The following is a 19,339-nucleotide window of genomic DNA, read 5'->3' as shown; positions in this document are numbered from 1 at the left end:
GCTTCAGATGGGTGGTTAATTGCTTCAGATGGATGCTTCAGTTAGTGGCATCCATGCGTCGACGTCTAGAGTCTGTTTCGGAAGCAGGGGTTGGGTATACAAAATCTTAAATCAATGAGACTGAACACGTATTATTATTTTCCTTCTACTCGCCATTTATTATATGTAGAAAGCAATGCATACTATTATTACACTGAAATTTACTAACTTGGCTTGTATCGGCTGAATTACTATCATACGTCTGGCATGGGTGCACATACTCATTGCCCGTCTGCATGTGTGTTGCTGACTCTACACCATTCTATTGTATTTTTATTTAATGAATTCGGTGCCAGATAATAAAACATATTGTCTCCATGCACAGAGGCCAAACGATCTAATTAGCTGTTATTACCTGCAGCACAAATTCTAATATCTGTCTCACGTAACTGACATTGACGGGTTTGCAATACAAACTTTCCTGTCCGTCATTCCACAACACATCGTCGTTGTATCATAGTGCATAGCTCTGAAGGGTAATGATAGTTTTTCTTATGACTGTACATGCTGTGGCTGTCTCATACAGGACTGGTGTATTGGTATTAGCGGTGGTACTTTTACAACATGTCAGTGGGTCTTTTGGTAGATCAGTAAAGTCTGCTTTTTTGAAATTCAAATCCTTAAACTGTTCCCTGCCCCAGCAAGGATTTGAACCTGGGTCCATTAGGACTGCAGGCCACCTCTCTACCAATTCAGCCACTGCCTTCCCCTACAATAATGTATGTACAAAGTATTGAGCAAACAACCAACATCACTAACACCGTAAGTATTTTGCTTTGATGACGGAAATAATGTCATCGGCCAGCTTATGGGAGTTTTTTGGATGACATAAACAATGTCATCAATCAACCAAGGTGTTAAGTTGATTAGTTTTCATTTTCGTGGCTGGCTGGCTGGCATTGAGTAACTTGAGATATTTAATATTATGATTCTTGACCAAAATCCCCTACCTTTTTTTTTTTCCTTATACATCACATGTATCCTGTATATTTGGTCTCCATTATTTGTACAGAAAATTACCTGTAAAAGATGGGACATTGATATCATTCATGCACTCTAACTCAAGAAAATGGTAGTGAATTATCATTATTGCTTGAAAGTTTCTTTGTGGCCATTTTGATTTAAGGGTGTATCTAAAAGCAGTGTAGAATAAACTTTCCAGTGATAATGCAAAGCTGGAATTTTGTATACAGTGGGTCCTTTTTTTATGTGGGTAACTTGGTTACCCACATATGTAGTCCTATACGGTACGAGGTCTGTTTAGAAAGTATTCGAGCCATGGCTCTAAAAAAGTTAATGGCTAATCTGTTGAGCTAAGACACTAATCCCCCTCAAAGTAGGCCCCTTTTGACGTGACACATGTAGCACAGCAATCTTACCACTGCCTGAAACATTTTTCAAAGATGGTTTTCGGGATCCCCTGCAGGTGCTTCGTCGCATTCATCATGATGCATGACAGTATTTCAGAAATATGGACTGGAGTGAAATGGAGAGGGGGAGAAATATGCAAGAGAAATATAATGTCTTCATGATAATATATGAGGAGGGAGTCAGAAACCATGTTCCTAAATTTGCTGCAAAAAAGGAAGACAGAAGATTGGTTTAATAAAAGATGTAGGGAGGCACTTGAAATTAGGATTAGAGCATGGGATAGTGTAAGAAAAAGGTATGCTGAAAAGGCTTGGAAAGAGTACAAAGAAGTAAGAAACGAATATGTTAAAGTAAGAAGGGAGGAGGAACAAAAATACGAGAAGGATATTGTTCATAAAAGCAAGAAGGAACCCAAGCTGTTCTACAGGTTTTTTAATAGTAAGTTGAGAACAAAGAACAGCATAGTGAGATTGAGAGATGGTGATGTAATACATGAAAAAGGAAATGTGTAGCATAATGAGTGATAAATTGCAGTTGGTATTTGTAAGAGAAGAGGAATTCCTAATAAATGTACCTGTAACAGAGATGTAGCCCCTGAAATTGGAAACAATAGTAGTTCAGAGAAATGAGATACTTCAGCTGATGAAGGATACAGATGTGAGAAAGGCAATGAGACCAGATGAAGTAGCTGGTTGGATCTTGAAAGAATGTGCAGACAAGTTAGCAAGGCCTATGATATAAGGTTTTCCATAGAAAGTGAGGAGCTATCTACTGAATGGGAAAGAACAAATACAGTTCCAGTTTATAAAAGTGGTGACAGGGAGGACCTACTTAACTGTAGACAAGTCTCCCTCACTACTGTAGTCTGCAAACCATGTGAAAATGTCATCAGAAAAAGATGGATAAAATTCCTTGAAGGGCATATGGTAATAACGTCCAAGCAATTTGGGTTAGAGAAGGGTCGTCTTGTGTTACGAACTTGTTGAGCTTCAATAGTAGAGTGACAGACATTGTTCAAGAATGGGAAGGATGGGTAGACTGTATTGACCTGGATTTAAAGAAGGCTTTTGATAGAGTGGCACACAGAAGATTACAGGTACACCGCAGTTTAACGATGCAATTAGTTAAGTAAAAACCCATTGTTAGGCGGTGTATCGCATCTCAGGGTACAGTATAGGAATGTGTTTCTGAGCCTTTGGTTCCCCCCCCCCAACCAAGTTCTAAACCCACTCAAATGAGTCCAAAAACAGGTTAAAAGCCAATCGAAATGGCCTGATAGCTGTAAAAGAAGCTAACCTAAGCCTAATGGTTGTAAATAACTCAATACCAACAAATAAAATCTGAAAATTGTCAAATATAAGTCTGGAAAAAATCAAGCTTAGTAAACTGTACACCAGAATGACAATGTTCACCACACCTATGGCTAAAACACATTAATCTGAGTCTAAAAACAGTTTATAAATCAACCTAAACACAATTTTAGTAGAAAATATCATCAAAATCAGTTAAAAAAATAAAAAATAAAAACCCATCATCAAACCAGGGATTGGCCATTGTTAGGCGGGGTGTGGTGGTATTTGTACCCCCATCGCTAAGTCGGGGTATCGCATTTAGGGTTATCATATATCAATGTATACCAGTGTTGTGCAAATTGAAAGCCTTTGGAGGTGCACATGGAAAATTATTGAAAAGGATGGAAAATTATTTGACAGGAAGACAGATGAGAACTGTAATAAGCGACAAGTTTTCCCAGTGGAAAAAGGTAACTAGTGGAGTGCCCCAAGGTTGGGTGTTGGCCCCAATCATGTTCGTGATACAAATATACAGTCAAATCACATAAAACACCTGTTTGCAAGCCACGGTTTTCTAATCCACGGCATGGTTCCCGCTCAGAACTGAAAGTAGCAGAGACCACGGTTATATGCATAAAGTGTGGACTTTTGATGTAGAAGTGACGCATTTCCATTGAGATATCCATGGCACATGTCTGTGCCACAAACCATGGCCATCAGCCATTCACAGGCAAACATGACGAGCAATGAGTGGCCAATCATAATCCTTCCCCGTCGGCAAGTGTGCGCACTACTTCCCTCCATTGTTTATTCCTGCACCACCTGCAACGAAAGTGGCCATGAGCGCAGTTTCTGAGGACTACCTGGCCCCTTTTTTTGTTCTCTTACTTGCCCTTCCAGCATGATATGATGCCAGACCACAATCAGTCTAAGACTTTGTCGCAAAAGGGAAGGACAAAAAAAAAATACACCACTTAAATATGATCAGACAGTGGATGTTGTTCATCGCATCGGAAATGGGGAGAAAAAGGCAAGAATAGCTGCTGATTATGGTGCCAATGAATTGAAGAAGAAGCGGGTCTGCGGCAGCTGCAGTGTGAGGCACCACCAGACTCGCCTCATGCTGAGAGGCCCTAGTTTGCCTCTAGCCTCAGAACCCCTACCCCCACCCCTTCCACTTAAGCATTGTTGTTGGTTGGAGTCAGGTAAGACCCTTTAATATTGTTTAATTACTGTTTAATGTTCTTTATTCCCAGTAATACATGCATTGCATACAGTAATTTTTTGAGTGTGTGCTAGTGTTCACTGGTGACTAGTTGGGTGTAGGTGGGCTGATATGTGGCAACTTGGCCAAGAGGCCAGAACCATAAGTAATTTTTCCCATAAGTTATGTTATTTATAAACCCCAGAACTTGTAAAGCATGGCAGTGGCCCAAAACCACATTGCTGCGGATTAGATTACTTGACTGTCATTGATATGCCTGAAAGGTTGATTACTTATATGAGTTTATTTGCTGATGATGCAAAAATTATGAAACATACTAAAGGAGTAAATTGTTGTAGGGAATTGCAAAAAGATCTAGATAAACTCTACAAGTGGAGTCCAATGTGGAGAATGGAATTCAACACTAATAAATGTCATATATTTGAAATGGGGGTCAGTGATAAGAGACCAAGGTATATGAATGAGATGGGAGATTAAATGATAAGGAAAGCAAAAGAAGAAAAGGACCTTGGTGTGACTATACAGGATAACCTATCGCCAGAGAAACATATAAACAGAAATACTGGAGGAACTTACAGGCTACTGACCAATATGAGAATTGCATTTAATTGTATGGATGAAAAGTTCATGAGAGAGTTAATAGTGACCATGATATAACCAAGACTGGAATATGCAGCAATGATGTGGTCACCGCACTTGAAAAAGCATACCAGGAAACTAGAAATAATACAAAGGATTGCCACAAATTAACCCCAGGCTTGAGGGAATTGTCTTATGAGGAGAGATTAGAAAAACTGAAATTGCCAACCCTGAGAGTGAGAAGAGAGAGGGGAGATTTGATTGCAGTATTTAGAAAAGTAAGAGGAATAGAACATGTGGCCAGAGAGGACCTCTTTGTGAAAGATGATGGAAGAACAAGAGGACATGAATTCATGCTGAAGAAGAGTTGATGCCTGAAGTGATGTAAAAAAATTTAGTTTTCCAAATAGAACTATAGACAATTGGAATAATTTAAAGGGAGAGATGGTGCGAGCAGAGCATCCATATGTTTAAATGTATATTGGATGATAAATATTTGTAGAAAAGAGATGAGACAACACGAGCTTCGTTGAAATCATGTATAATATACTGTAGTTAGGTAAATACAGTACACACACACACACACACACACACACACACACACACACACACACACGACTAGAGTATACAGCTGTAGTATGATCCCCTCATCTGAAAAGGCATATTGATTAACCAGAGAAGGCACAACGGATGGCTACAAGGATGATGCCATGCTTAAGGGAACTGACCTATGGGAGAGACTGGAAAAACTGAAGTTACCAACATTGTGTGAGAAAAGGGAAAGAGGAGATTTGATTACGATGTTTAAAAATACAGTATAAGAGGTCTGGAAGAGGTGGATAGAGAGAATCTTTTTGTATTGGATGATGGAAGAGTAAGGGATCATGAATTTAAATTGAAGAAGAGCAGATGCCGTAATGTTCTCAAAAGGTTCAGTTTCCCTAACAGAAATATAAGTACTTGGAACGACTTTGACATGGAGGTGGTGAAAGCAAAAGCATTCTTGTGTTTAAAATAGACTGGATAAAAGTGGATATGGAGACAGGACAGTATGAGCTTAGCTGCATTCCTATATATTACAAATAAGTAAATATAAATAGGTAAACACACACACACACACACACACACACACACACTTGATTTGGACAGTGTATAGATTGGAAATGATGAATGTAAGGTAAGGGAGGATGTTTGACCTTAATCGTAATAAGTAGATCCAGTAAACTTTGTACTGTACAGTTAGCATCAAAAGTCCTGTTTCCTCTGGTGCCCCTTTCTCTGTGGACTTTGAAAAATCAGAACAAACAACACTTATGACATTCATTTTGGGCCAGTTGAAGTCATCAGGGTTGACTGCTTTGGATTTACCACACAGATTTTCAAAGTTCATGATGAGAAAAACAAGAGGGCCATCAGATTTTTTATGCTGACTGCAGACTTTAACCATAGGTTATGTTCACCTACCCATCCCTGACTGAAAGGTAACCAGGGTTTTACACTAAACAGTGACCTGTTGTTTGTGGTTCTGAAGCTTTTTTGGACTACAGTGGTAGGCGGAGGCTCTCACCATCTACTATCTCGATGTACTGCTGCATTGGGTGTTTGCCCTGTTCTGTCTTCCATCCTTCCTCTCCTGTTGTTCTTTCCTTCACTCTTTCCTCTTTCTTCTGCCTATAGGTGACTTTACAATCCCTCTTCTGTCTTTCTTTCCTAAATTCTTTCCTCTTCCTTCTGTCTTTGGGTATCCCTACACTGAATGACAAGCCAAATGATTTCCTGTACACCAGGAAACCATGTAACTATGCTGGGTGGTAACCATATAAGCCTTGTGGTTTAGTGGGTAATTAAGGTGCTCCAGTCTGACTGAGCATGTGTAGGTTTATATCCAAGGGATGGTTAGAGTTTATTGCTCACGTATTGCCATTCAGGGATGAGTGAGGCTGGTCACACCCATCTTAAATGTCAGGACCAACTTGCCTAACCCCGGGTTCCTATGCTCTTCATGGGGCGACATAGGATTAAATGATGGATGGATAGATGGACAAGTAACAGTGTCATCACCAACTGTTTCTTATCAGTCTAGCAAAGCTTTAAAGTAGGAGCGGACCAAAACAATGTGGGTCAAGATCAACCGGTGTGACCCTCAGGGATAAGAGACTGAATAGGGCTGTTAAAGATTGGGTAGTGTGGAGAGCCACCATTAGGTGACAAAGGCCTACACTTTCAAGCATGTTGGAAGCCGTATAAATGAAACAAAATGATGGAGCCTTTATAAACAAAATAAAACAAAATGATTTCCCAGACATTGAACAACAATTAATTGTTTGATATGAAACTTGTGTTTACAACTTTCTTTCAGCCAGGGCTAGGGAAAAGGCTGGGCAGAACTGTGGTTTATGACTACCATGTGAAGTCATGGGCAGTATAGGAAGGTCCTATTTAGGCAGTGTGACATAAGTGTTCAGTTATGTTTGTCTGGAACTCAGAAGGTTGATGATTGCTTGCATGTCTGATTTGTGATTGAACCTCTTCAGTGCAGTGACTTTTTTTTTTTCTCATATATACTTATCTTGCCACTAACAGACACTACAGTTCATCTTTGAAAATGCCCCTTGTACTGAAGGGGTGGGAAACAGTACCCGTTTTGGTACTATGATATGGTTTATGGTGTTTTTATCTTGCTTCCACTACAAGGTTTCACATAGCTTAGGTGAGACTCCTTGTACCATAGGGGATGAGTGGATGTCTGGTAATATGTTTATGTATTCGGTGTGTGTCATTTAATTTAACTCCTTGTATTGGTGTGTTGTCCTTTTAGTTTGTTCTTACCGTTATCAGACTTTTATTCAGTTAAGGAATGACCTCCCATACTGAAGGGATCTTTTAGTGCTGCATCTGATCCTCCAGTTTGAAAAGTTTATCCTAAGCTGAATAAAGTCGTCCATAAGTAACAAGAATGAAATGTAAAAGATAGGCTCTGTGGGCTAATTAACAAACTGAAGCTCCAACTGAGTATTTGTTGTTATAAAAGAAGGAATGATGTATTGCTTGTGTTTGCTTGTAAGGAATTGTGTTATTTCACGTGTCTGAAAATTTACTGCTTGTTTTATTGTGTATGTGGCTGCCTGTGTTTTAGGGGGATGATTTTGTGTTGTTTGTTAGTTTGCTTCAAGGAACAAAAATTTTGCTGTTGCTCCTTTAATTTATTTATTATCACTCCATTTTGATATGTCTTTCCTTTCCAAGCATTGTGTGATCTGAAGATAGTTAACCCCCTTCCAAATGATGATGATATATATATTTTTTTTGCGTGGGGAGGGATTTGATTAATCCGAGGAGAAGCTTAGTCTTCTTTAAAGCTTTAGATATGATCTTTTCCAAGTTGCATCAAGTTATCTGGTGTCAGAAAGAGTACTTTGAAATATATATCATAATAAAAAGTAACAGTAATATGGGAAAGATTGACTGTATGAAGGGTCACACTTATAGTAATATGGGAAAGATTGACTGTATGAAGGGTCACACTTGTAGGGTCCTGATCTTGAATAACTCCATTGTGAGTTCTCCAGGCATGAAGAAAATAGACTCGTGGTACCAGGTATAGAATTATAAAAGATGTCATAGAAATTAATGGACTTGGCAAAGCTGTGTAAAACTGTTTCATGGAAGAATAAAATAAGTTAGAGGCATCATCATATTGAAGGGGTTTATGGTTTAAGAACATTATTTCACCACTTGTATAATTCCCTAACTCAAATTTTCTTTTCAGATTTATTTGTGGGTATTTTTAGATATTGATGTAGTGTTATAAGAATAATATATTACTATAATACTGTATGTTAATGTATATGAGTAAAAATGGGATACTTCTCTTGTCATGTGCTTCTCCACCTTCAACTCTGTCCTGTGTCAGTTTGTTTGCTTCCTTAATATCTGTCCCACACTTCCTAGACATTCAGTTGCCATACTGAGGTACGAGGTCTGTTCAGAAAGTATCCTACCGTAGGCTCTAAAAAAATAAACAGCTAACCTGTTTAGCTAGGACACTGAGCCCCATCAAAGTAGGGCCATTCTGACTTGACACACGTAGCCCAACATTCATTTCACTGCCTGAAACATTTTTCAAAGTTGGTTTCCGGTATCTCCTGCGGGTGCTTTGTTTCATTCGTCATGATCTCTTCTCTCATCTCAAATCAGGAACCCTTTGGTGGAATTTTGAGCTTAGGGAGTAACCAAAAGTCGCACGAAGCCATGTCTGGTGTGTAGGGAGCCTGCCAGATCTGTGGGATGTTGTTCTTGGCCAAAAATTCCTAAATCAGTTGAAAAGAATGGGCAGGAGTGTTGTCATTGTGCAGCTTCCAACTTGTCACTTTCCAAAGATCTGGTCTCCTCTGCTGAACTACGTCATGAAGATGACGGATGACGTCAAGGTAGTAATGGTTGTTGACAGTCTGACCTTCAGGTGCGAATTTGTGATGCACAACACCACAGTAGTAAAAAAATAAAAATGAATAATACAAAAGAAAAAGTCAACGTGCAAGTACATTTCATCTGGCTGCGGACCTGTTGTGCTTTTTTTGGCCGAGGTGAGAAGATTAGGAGAAATGCACTGAGGTGGTTTGGACATGTGAAGAGAATGGAGAATGAAAGACTGACTAAGAGGGTGTATGTAGGTGAGGTGGAGGGAGGGAGAGGGAGAAGTAGACCGAGGATGAGGTGGAGGGATGGAGTTGAGAGGTATATGAGGGAGGAGGGGGTGAGTTGGGGGGAGGGTTGTCAAATGGTGGGTGACAGAGCGACTTGGAGGCGTTTTGTCTGCGGCCACCCTTTTGCGGGATTAGGGCATTGGGCTATAGATAGAAATAGATAGATGGACCCTGCATGCTTCCACTGGGAAGGTTGTGCTTTGGTTTCTGGGTTGTACCTGTACACCCAAGTTTTGTCTCCAGTTATAGCAGTCTTCAGAAAGTCTGGATTGCGAATTGTACACTCCAATGTGACTTGAGTAACGTTCATCCGAGAGCAGAGATCATGACGATGTGACAAAGCACCTGTAGGAGGTACCGAAAACTGACTTTGAAAAATGTTTCAGGTTGTGGAAAGAACGTTGGGCTACATATGTCAAGTCAGAAAGGGTCTACTTAGAAGGGGATTAGAGTCCTAGCTCAACAGGTTAGCGATTTATTTTTCTTAGAGCCTACGGTCATATACTATACTTTCTGAACAGGCCTCGTGTAATGAAAAGTGGAAAATTTGGGTGGCATAGAAATGGAGGAAAGATCTGAAAACTTCTTATTTCTCCAATATTTCAGACCACATAAACAATTACCAAAATAAAGAACTTGATCCTTGTCTTGCATAACCCTCCCACCCAGTTTATCAGCACATTGTACTGTACTCTGTGTTCTGATCCTTCTTTGCCTCCTCCTGCCTTAACTGTCTCATAGTCAGTATAAGTTTGATTATGTTCCAGCTGAAGCCATATAATTTTTTGCCAGGTTGCATATAGAAGTCTGAGAATGTTAATACTGTCACCATTAACCCTCTGATTGTAGAACTAACTGTAATATTTTACCATTATTCCATTGTAATATTTTACCATTATTCCATTTACTACTAGATTTTTCTCCAGAGAGTGAGTCATAACCTTTGATTTGTAGCTTCTCACATGCACAGTACTTTATTCACCATTGTATACCTTGTCTTTTAACTTGGTATGAAATTGCCATTCCTTCATCCTGAACTGTAAGGTGTGACAAGAGATTAATATGAGCATAGTACTAGTCACTAAAGAAGTGCCATGGAAAGAATGTAGGTCTCTAGTACTGTAATGTTTTATTCTACCACTGAAGTCTATAAAATAAGCTCCAAAATTATGGAAATTCTGCCAACTTAAGGTGGATGAACTATAGTCATGTCCAGCCTGTGACCATCTCATTTAAGTGTACAGTCAATCCAAAAATAATCACACAGAAGGGGTACAACAATGTCCAGAATGATCAGTATAGCTAGTGTAGTTCTACAGAGATTAATCTGTTACCATTTGGATGTGTACCCAATAACAGTACTGATTAGACAGTGTGACTGACAAGTGATATATGACATTCTTATGTAGACAGGCTTACCTATAGAGGGAAAATACTCAGGCATTTTCCCCAAGTCATCATCTTTGTTACCAAACTTTTTCTTGCCAAATGTGCACCGATATTTTTTTGATTGACTGTGCCTTACTTAGCTCACTGATATTTTAGCCATCCTCTCTCCATATCCTTCATACATAGCATCCAGCTATTTATTATCCTGTCCAGTCTCTTTGGCTCACACATATTCCACTAGCTACCGTCTTCTTTTCCATGCTCTTATTCTTTATTGTTCACACCCATATCACACCATCGTCTGAAACCCACACAGTAATCTTGGTACAGGCCTTTCATAACACCAGCTGCTTTTCTCCTGTGAACTGCTGTACTTTCCATCTCCTTTTTACATTTCCATCAGTCATTACACATATTTACAGTCGTCGCCTATGACGTGGACTTCTCTGCCACAGTGTTCTGTGACACGGCAAGGTAGCGAGACCAGCAAAAAAAGAACCACGCGCATAAACTACCTATGGCGCAAGCGCGGCAAGATTTGAAACGTGCAGGCAGATTCCCCTGGCAACGTGCTCCCCTATTTGTAAACAAAGAAGATCGTGACCACTTCAGCTCCATGCTACAAGTGCTCCAACTGTGGACTTTTTTCTCCCTTATGAGGAGGTTAAACTTCACCATATTCATTGTGTTAGATAATGAAACATTAAAGATTCTTTGAGTATTGTGACTAGTTTATTGGTTTGTTCGTAAAACCGCTGTGACGCTGTGAACAGGTTAGTTGATGCAGCACCTGTCTCTGAGCTAAGACGAAGTGTAATGCCTTCAACATTTTAGCAGTCAACCCAGACACACCTGCTGCCTTCCCCACCTACATCCTGCCTATTGCCCTACTCACAGTAGCAGCATCAATCAAAGGCCAAGGGCCAGACACTGGATCTGCTGGCTCCTACCATATTTGAATATTTCCAGACACCATGGTATGGACATATTATCTCCTCACACCATTCCCTTTCATCATTTCTCGTTACCCCCATTCCTCTTGGGGTTATTATTTTTTCTTGAGCAACTTTCCTACACTCGCATCTTCCTCTTGTTCTCCACACTCATTCAGCTTATATCTTACAAGTTCTGTTACAGTACTTTTTTGCTGAGTGGGATCTTCAGTGATGCATATATCTTTCTATCTCTAGATTAACTGAAATCTCGTCAAAGTACTGTATTTACTGACTCAGGACTTTTTTTTTTTTTTTTTTTTTAATCATTTCTGCCAACACACTACACAGGAAGATGATGGGCGACGTTCCTCAATTGGGTCTTTGAGTGGTTCCATTGGAGGCCTTGCGGACATCGATATACCCAGCCTGACCCCCCTGACACCCCAACCACCTTCAACGCCCCAGCAGCCCCCAGCATCATCAGTTCCTCGGCAGACTGGCTCCCTGGCCACACACTCTGATGATCATGCCATCACTCGCATCAAAAACATGAAGATGATTGAGTTGGGCAAGTTCCGCATCAAACCATGGTACTTCTCACCGTATCCACAGGTATGTCCATTCTCAGGTGTAACTGTATTTTCAGAACAGTATTAATATTGTGTCAGTGTTCAGAAATATTGCCAGATGATAGTTATCCATCCGGGCTTTCATCATTTAATATTGACTCTCAAGCCATCAGTAGTGGAATGTAAATGTAGAATATCATAAGGCCCAGAAGATAGCATATTTAGCTAAGCACTTAATTCCCTCACTCCTTCTACTATTTAAGCATACCTTTTGTAATTTTTTCTACATACTGACCGCTTTTCAGACTTCCTCACTTCATCATGCAATGGAAAAGTACATTGATAAGAGGGAATGAAGGAGAATTACCGTATGATTGGCAGAATAGTAGGTGTGGTTCCAGGCTCCTATGAATGTGGACCCAGTAACTGCTAGAAATCCAGCCTCTTTCAGACATTGCAAGGGATCTTTTTCTGAGGTTATACTGAAGGTTGTCTGCAGGGCACATGTGTGTTGTGATATGAAGGGCTGCCCTACAGAGGGGGCATAGTAGATTTTTCATGAGTTATATTTTGTGCAGGTACTGAAGTAGAGAACAGTGTTGGCCACATTGTAGTGTGGCTTGGTGGTTTTATGTCTCAGTGGGAAGGACAATATCTATTTGATGTATTTCTAGTTGGGGTTCATGGAGAATTTTTAGCTGAAGGTTTTGCATGACTGTTGACCATTTAGTTGTGTTTATAGCTGCTGTGTTTGTTTAGTGCAGTATTGGGTAGTGAAAGAATGATGTTGTCAAGACATTTTATGTGATGTAGGAAAGTATCTTGTTTCTTTGTTATGGAGGATGGTGTAACATGTACTGATAATTACAAGGATGGAATGGATCATGTGCTGAAATGAAGAACCTTGTTCCTTTCTACTTCATGTGGTCATTGATTGGGGCATTTGTGTATTTTGGTAAAAATGATATGTTTGTGGTCTTTTCACATTCAAATATTGTTTTTAAGACTCTCGTGTGCTTTTTGAAGCCTTCCATACTTGTGGATGGTATGGTAAAATGAACTTCAATTATATAATGGTATGTAGATGCATTTTAAAGTGTTTGAGTTGGCTTCTTGTCATCCAGCTGTTGTGTCTGTGACTGTTTTCAGAGCCTCAAACTTATGAGAGGTAGAGCTGGGAGTTGAGCAGATTATCAGAACAAAATCCACAGGAATCAGCTTTTCAGACTGGAACTGAATACAGGATTGGTATTTGCAGTTAAGACATGCAGGAGTGAAAGATTGTGAATGGAACAGTAAGATATTTATATCATTTATAGAGCTGTGAGAAGCACGGGAAGGGATTGCAGAAGGTGTTGAATAATGTTTGGCACGATAAGAAAATTGTTGAATGCTGTATTGAGATTGTATGATGATGGTGAAGCATGGTTAAAAGTAGATGGTATCAAATGTGTGTTGCTGCATTTATTCTTACACTGTTATTGATAAGTATTCTTTATACATTGTCCACTTAACTGAAGTATATAAATATACTGTATAGTATTATGCATACCTGTACTAGAGATGTATGTGTTTAATTGTGTTATCATCCACAGGAAATAACCAACCTCGACTGTATATACATCTGTGAATTCTGCCTCAAATACCGCAAGAGTAGAAAGTGTTTAGAAAGGCATTTGGTGAGTAATAATAATATTTGTGGGTAGGTGGGGGTGCTTACCATCCACTCACTCGATGTAATGCTGCTTTGGGTGTCTGCCCTTTCCTCTCATCCTTCCTTCCTCTTCTGTCTTTCTTTCCTTCATTCTTTCCACTTCCTTCTGCCTACAGATCACTTTACGCTCCCTCTTCTATTTTTCGTTCCTTCATTCTTTCCCCTACCTTTTGCCTGTGGGTGGCTCTACACCGAGTGACAAGCCAAATGGTTTCCTGTACACCAGGAAACCATTTATTACGGTGGGTGGTAACCATATAAGCAAATTATGGCGCCTGGTGGTTTAGTGGGTGATTAAGGCACTCCAATCAGATTGAGCTTGTGTAGGTTTATATCCAAGGAGTGGTTGGGGTTTATTGCTCACATAATTCCACTCAGGGATGAGTGAGGCTGGTCATTCTCATCGTAAATGTCAGGACCAACTTGCCTAACCCTGGGTTCTTCCGCTCCTCATGGGGCAACATTGGATTGGATGATGGAAGGATGGAATAATAATTTTTTTTTTGACTGTCAGTTCTCATTATCATAATGCCTGGATTTGGGCATTGCAGTTAGGAGCATGTGTAGTTAAGTAGATTTTATAAAACTGAAAACAATCCAACTGAGTGTTTAGGAAATTGTTTTAATTACAATTTATACTGTTATAGCTGAAGCAATTTTATTGACAGCTTTGGTATTTATGATGTGAGAATGTATTACTAGTTTTTTGGACGAAACATAGTGTTAATGTTTCTTGTTTTACAGTTATGTGCCATAATGCTGATGAGAATTATTAATAGAACTGTATTGTCTGGATTGTAGAAGACCTTATTCTTGCAGCCACTATTTCTAATTCAGGACACTTTTGTTTTTTCCTTCTCCACCATTCCCTCATGCCTTCACACAATACTGTACCACGGCACGTTATTTCTGTCATTATCACCTCATTTATTTCCACAGCTATCCTTTTTCTTTTTACCCCTCATGTTGTTTACATGCAGTCGATAGGTCCTGTTATATGAGTGGGATATGTTAATAGAGGACTGCTCGGATAGCAGAAATTCATATAATGGATTGAAAAAAGGGTCATGAAAACTTGTTTAATCAAGTATATAACTTACAGGAAAAACACGGTCAGGTTAACTAACCCTGCCTGCATCACTGAATTGGGGTCTAAACTGCCCGTTCTCATATCATCGGTTTCTCATACAGGGGATTCCCCCTGCCCTGCGCTTCATTACAGTAGACTCTCATTTGAGATGGTCATTGTATCATGAGAAATTATTTTGTATTGAATGGCCAAGTCTTTCCATAACAACCATTATGTTTTGGCTGGTACAGTATGTTTAAGAAAATTCAGTTTTCCCAAAGTTTTCCTTTCCTTTGGGCCATTATAGTAACTATATCCCCTACCAGGCACATCCATATAAACACATCACATTAAGCATAAGAAACTGTGAATGACTAAGAATGTAATAGAAATAAGTGACTAATAAGTAGAATTTTAAAACTCTCCAGTAGGTGGAATTTTAACTCCCCTTTAATCCTGCAAGGGCTGAAGTTATGCCTTAGAGGAAAAAAAAAAAGCTGCTTTGCTGCTTTGCCATGCAAAACATATTAGTTGTCACGAATAACAAGTTGGGGTACAGGTTCATAGTGCTGTGTAAAGCATGCTTCATGCAAACAGAACCCACGCAGAACAAGGGTCTGCTGTATATACCATTGAAATTAAGATATTTTGGACTTATTACTTTATTATGGATTCTTGTAGAACAGGAAATTGTTTACTGTATCAGGTGGTCACCCTAATGCGTGAATACTGACAGACACTTGGTGACCTGTTGGGTTAAGGCGCTGTAATGGGAGGTGGCTCAGAAGAGCTTACATTTGTCTGGAGGTTGGAGTTTATTGCTCATATAATGTTACTCGATTGGATGATGGATGGGTGAATAGATGTTACTGGACTCAGTGAAGGTCACTCTTGTGTTAAATTATATGTCAGGACTAGCTAAGTCTCATAGTTGTGAACCTCAGTTCTTATGATGGGGATTGGATGATAGATAGGAAATGTCATCCTCAGTTACTGTACATGTCAGTATTTTGTTACTATAAATAGCCAGAATAATACCTTCATCAGCATCCAGACATTTTCTTTCCTTTAGTGTTTTATCATTTTACCCATGTTGTCATTCCAAGTAGTTGCAGAAACCAGTTCAGAACTCTAAGAATTTTTTACTCATTTATTTCATTCTCTTTCACACCATCAGGACAATGACTTTGTAGTAGTAGTAATAGTAGTAGTTGTTCCCTAGGCAGTCTGGCCGAACAGCCCCGAGTCCCTTAGGAAGGCCATGGCCGAGACCGGGCTTTCCCACAAAGGTCTCAAAGAGTGTATGTTGTGTTGTTGGCATAGGTGATTGTGTGCAATATAGTCTTCCATAATGTGCTTAATAGTATGGGGTGCAGTGTTACATCCTGGACAGGCATCAGTGACGGAGTCATCTAGCCTCTTCTGGTAACAATGACTTTGTTTTCCAATTTATTGTAGTTTCTAGATTACACTTTTTGTTCAGTTTATGAGACTGTCTTGGGGATTAGACATAACCTTAGGGATTTTTTGCAAGTTGAATAAAACCATCTGGTGGTAACAAGAATAAATTGTGCAAAATGTCATCAGATTGTAGGGGTTAAAGGATTTAAATCTGAAGAATGATTAGAGTTTATTGCTCGTATAATGCAACTCAGGGGAGGCTGTTGGTTGGTTGACTTCAATGTCTGGGCTGATAAGCCCATCCCAAGGGCCCTGCTTTTCTGATGGGGCAGTAAAGAATTGCATGGGTGGAAAATGTGTGCTTTAGTACTCAAGTGCAAGGAGTCTAATCATATCCTCTCTAACCCCACCCAGCAAAAGTGCCCATTCAAGCATCCTCCTGGCAACGAGATCTACCGTAAAGGCTCCATTTCTTTCTTCGAGTTGGATGGGCGCAAGAACAAACTTTATGCCCAGAATCTGTGTCTTCTAGCGAAGTTGTTCCTTGACCACAAGACATTGTACTACGACACGGACCCATTTCTATTCTATGTCATGACGGAGTATGATGCCAGAGGATACCACATAGTCGGCTATTTTTCTAAGGTAGGAGTGGGAGGAAAGGGGGAGATGAAAGATGAGGTGGAAGGTTGGGATAGAGAAGTACAATACATGTGGGAAATGGGAGTGAATTAGAGGGCAGCGTGATGGCAGATGACAGAGTGACATGGAGGCAATTTTTTAGAGACCATCCTTTCAGGGATTAAGGTAAGTTGGCCCTAAGATCGCTTGGTAGTCATTACCCCTGGTGTTTTAGTGGTTTAAAGTGCCACTGAAGTAACTAGTGTGTTTTGTTCATCAATTGAAATCTCCAAAAGGCAGCAAAAGTGTATCAGATCATGTACAGTAATGCCACCAGGGGCTTAAGCCAGGTAGAATACCAGCCCTTAACTTATTTAACTGGGACCTCATTTCATTTTACTCTTGCCATCTCTTGATAGTATTATTCAGCTGAGGATAGACTTTTTTAAATGGAAGGGTTAAATAAAACTGTAATAAGCCTCTTCCATGCAAGAGGTCTGTCATAGATTGAATAAAATTGTCTGATACCAACAAGAAGCAAAAAAGCAAGAAAAAAAATTAAAATGTTACATATTTGAACATTCTCTAACCTCATGTTTTTTTTTTTTTTTTTTTTTTACTCCTAAATATCGCAATTCAATCTGGCTTGTCTGCCAAAGGAGCCGCAATTTGGGGGTGTTTTTTTGACTTTCACCAAGGGGAAAAATCTATATGTTCTGGCTAAAGAGGAAGAATTTACACACCTGACAGCGCACTCGGCACCCCCCTAGGCCTAATGGTTACTGCACAATCGAGGGTCAAAGTTGAAAAAAAATAAAATAGTTACCCCAAAAAAATTTTCGAAAGCCCCTATAGTATTGATAACTAACAATTTCTATTACTGAAATAGGTCATTGCAATATCATATGTCACACCAAGACCGAGAACAGGTGTTTTGGGATGTGGGGAGATTAATTGCTTTTGGGGAGATAAAGTACCCTGTGAGGAGAAGGTTTGTAAGTATGGAGGTTGGGTAAAACCATCTTTTCTCATCAAAGTAGAGAATTTTAGTTTGTTCTTGACCAACTACTGTACTATGAAACAGATGTGTATGTACATGTGGGGAGATTAAATTCGATTGGAAAGAAGGCCCACAACGAGTACATTGAACCTTGGGAGATCATTTACAGTGGCAACCAATTTGGCTAGTTGAAACAAACAAAATCTATGTGATTTAGCATATCAACCATGCAAGGAGGTGTGTCTGCAGGTGTGGGGAGATAATTCACATATGGGGTGTAAAAAATGTGTCGAGGTGGAGGGCTTGGTGGTGGGGGGTTGGCTGGGGGTCAGATGCCTATGATTGCATGCGTTTGCATGTATAGAATAGTATACAGAGCAGCATTTATTATGTTCAGGTACAAAAAGGCACAGGAAAAAAAAAAAAAAAAAAACATCAAGGCAATATATACAAAGCACGTGTACATGTATTGGGGGTGGGGGGAGTGGGGGAGGGGAGGCGTGAGGGGGGAGAGCAAGCCAAGCTGCTTGCTCGCTATCACACGATGGTTTATTGGGAGTAGGAGGGTAGTATGGGGCCGAAAGGGAGGGAGGGGGTAGTGTAGATAGGGGTATACAAGGTAGGGGGGGAAGGTGAAGGGGCTAGAGAGGGATGGAATGGGCCCAGTGGTTGGGGGAGGGGTAAACTTCGACTGACAATGTCCTATTGGGGCGTACAGAGGGGTGGGAGGGTCTTCAGAGAGGGTTATTACGTGACAGATGAAGAAACATTCAGTCAATGGGTGGGCCAAGAGGGGGGTGACCCCCCTGCCCCCAGAGTGGCCAGATCGCCCAACCCGAGGCCTGAGGGGTTAGTTCTCATTGGCTTGAAGGGATATACGTCACAATCGGGGTGGAGCAATGTGCATGCAGTTTTTTACAAGGCACGCTACATTGATGTGATTTGGCTGAGAGGGCTAAAGTGGTCAACACGTACATTGACGTGCTTCGGTATTTAGGGGTTAAGCATTATCTTAAATTTTTTCTGTGTTTCCTTTTTCTTCTGTCGTCAGGGCCATGGGCATGTCAGGATAATTGAGCTGTAATTTATAGTACTTTGTATTATTTGGACTTCACACACAGGTCTGTTTTAATAATAATAATAATAATAATAATATTAGTCGTCATCATCATCATCATCATCATTCTTACCTCTTTTCTCATCCTAGGGAAGGGTGAGATAGGGTTAAAAGAAAAAATAATAAATTAATAAAGTTTGCCTAATTGAATGGGCTATGCTCCCATTCACTCACCTTTCAGGCCTTCAGAATTCTGACTCCACTTCACAAGCAAAAACATCCTCACTTACACATTTCATATCACCCATCAGCTGGAGTCAGTCCAATGACTATCACTTCACTAGGATGGAGCAGGGGTTCCAAACCCTTGTC

General features: G+C 40.0%; 1 protein-coding gene across 1 annotated transcript in view; it reads left to right on the top strand.

Moving 5' to 3' along the window:
* Positions 1–19,339, top strand: part of Tip60 (Histone acetyltransferase Tip60) — a 49,445-nt gene that overhangs the window by 19,565 nt on the left and 10,541 nt on the right. Inside the window, exons 6-8 of the mRNA XM_080270926.1 lie at positions 11,885–12,148; positions 13,701–13,784; positions 16,704–16,934. Coding sequence (XP_080127052.1) covers positions 11,885–12,148; positions 13,701–13,784; positions 16,704–16,934 — 579 coding nt within the window. The remainder of the gene's footprint in view (positions 1–11,884; positions 12,149–13,700; positions 13,785–16,703; positions 16,935–19,339) is intronic.

The sequence above is a fragment of the Coenobita brevimanus genome, chromosome 5, assembly GCF_032717465.1.
Source record: "Coenobita brevimanus isolate Jiangsu-jjx chromosome 5, ASM3271746v2, whole genome shotgun sequence".
Lineage (NCBI taxonomy): Eukaryota > Metazoa > Arthropoda > Malacostraca > Decapoda > Coenobitidae > Coenobita > Coenobita brevimanus.
Note: the sequence above shows the minus strand (reverse complement) of the source record. Positions and strands in the feature narration are given on the sequence as shown.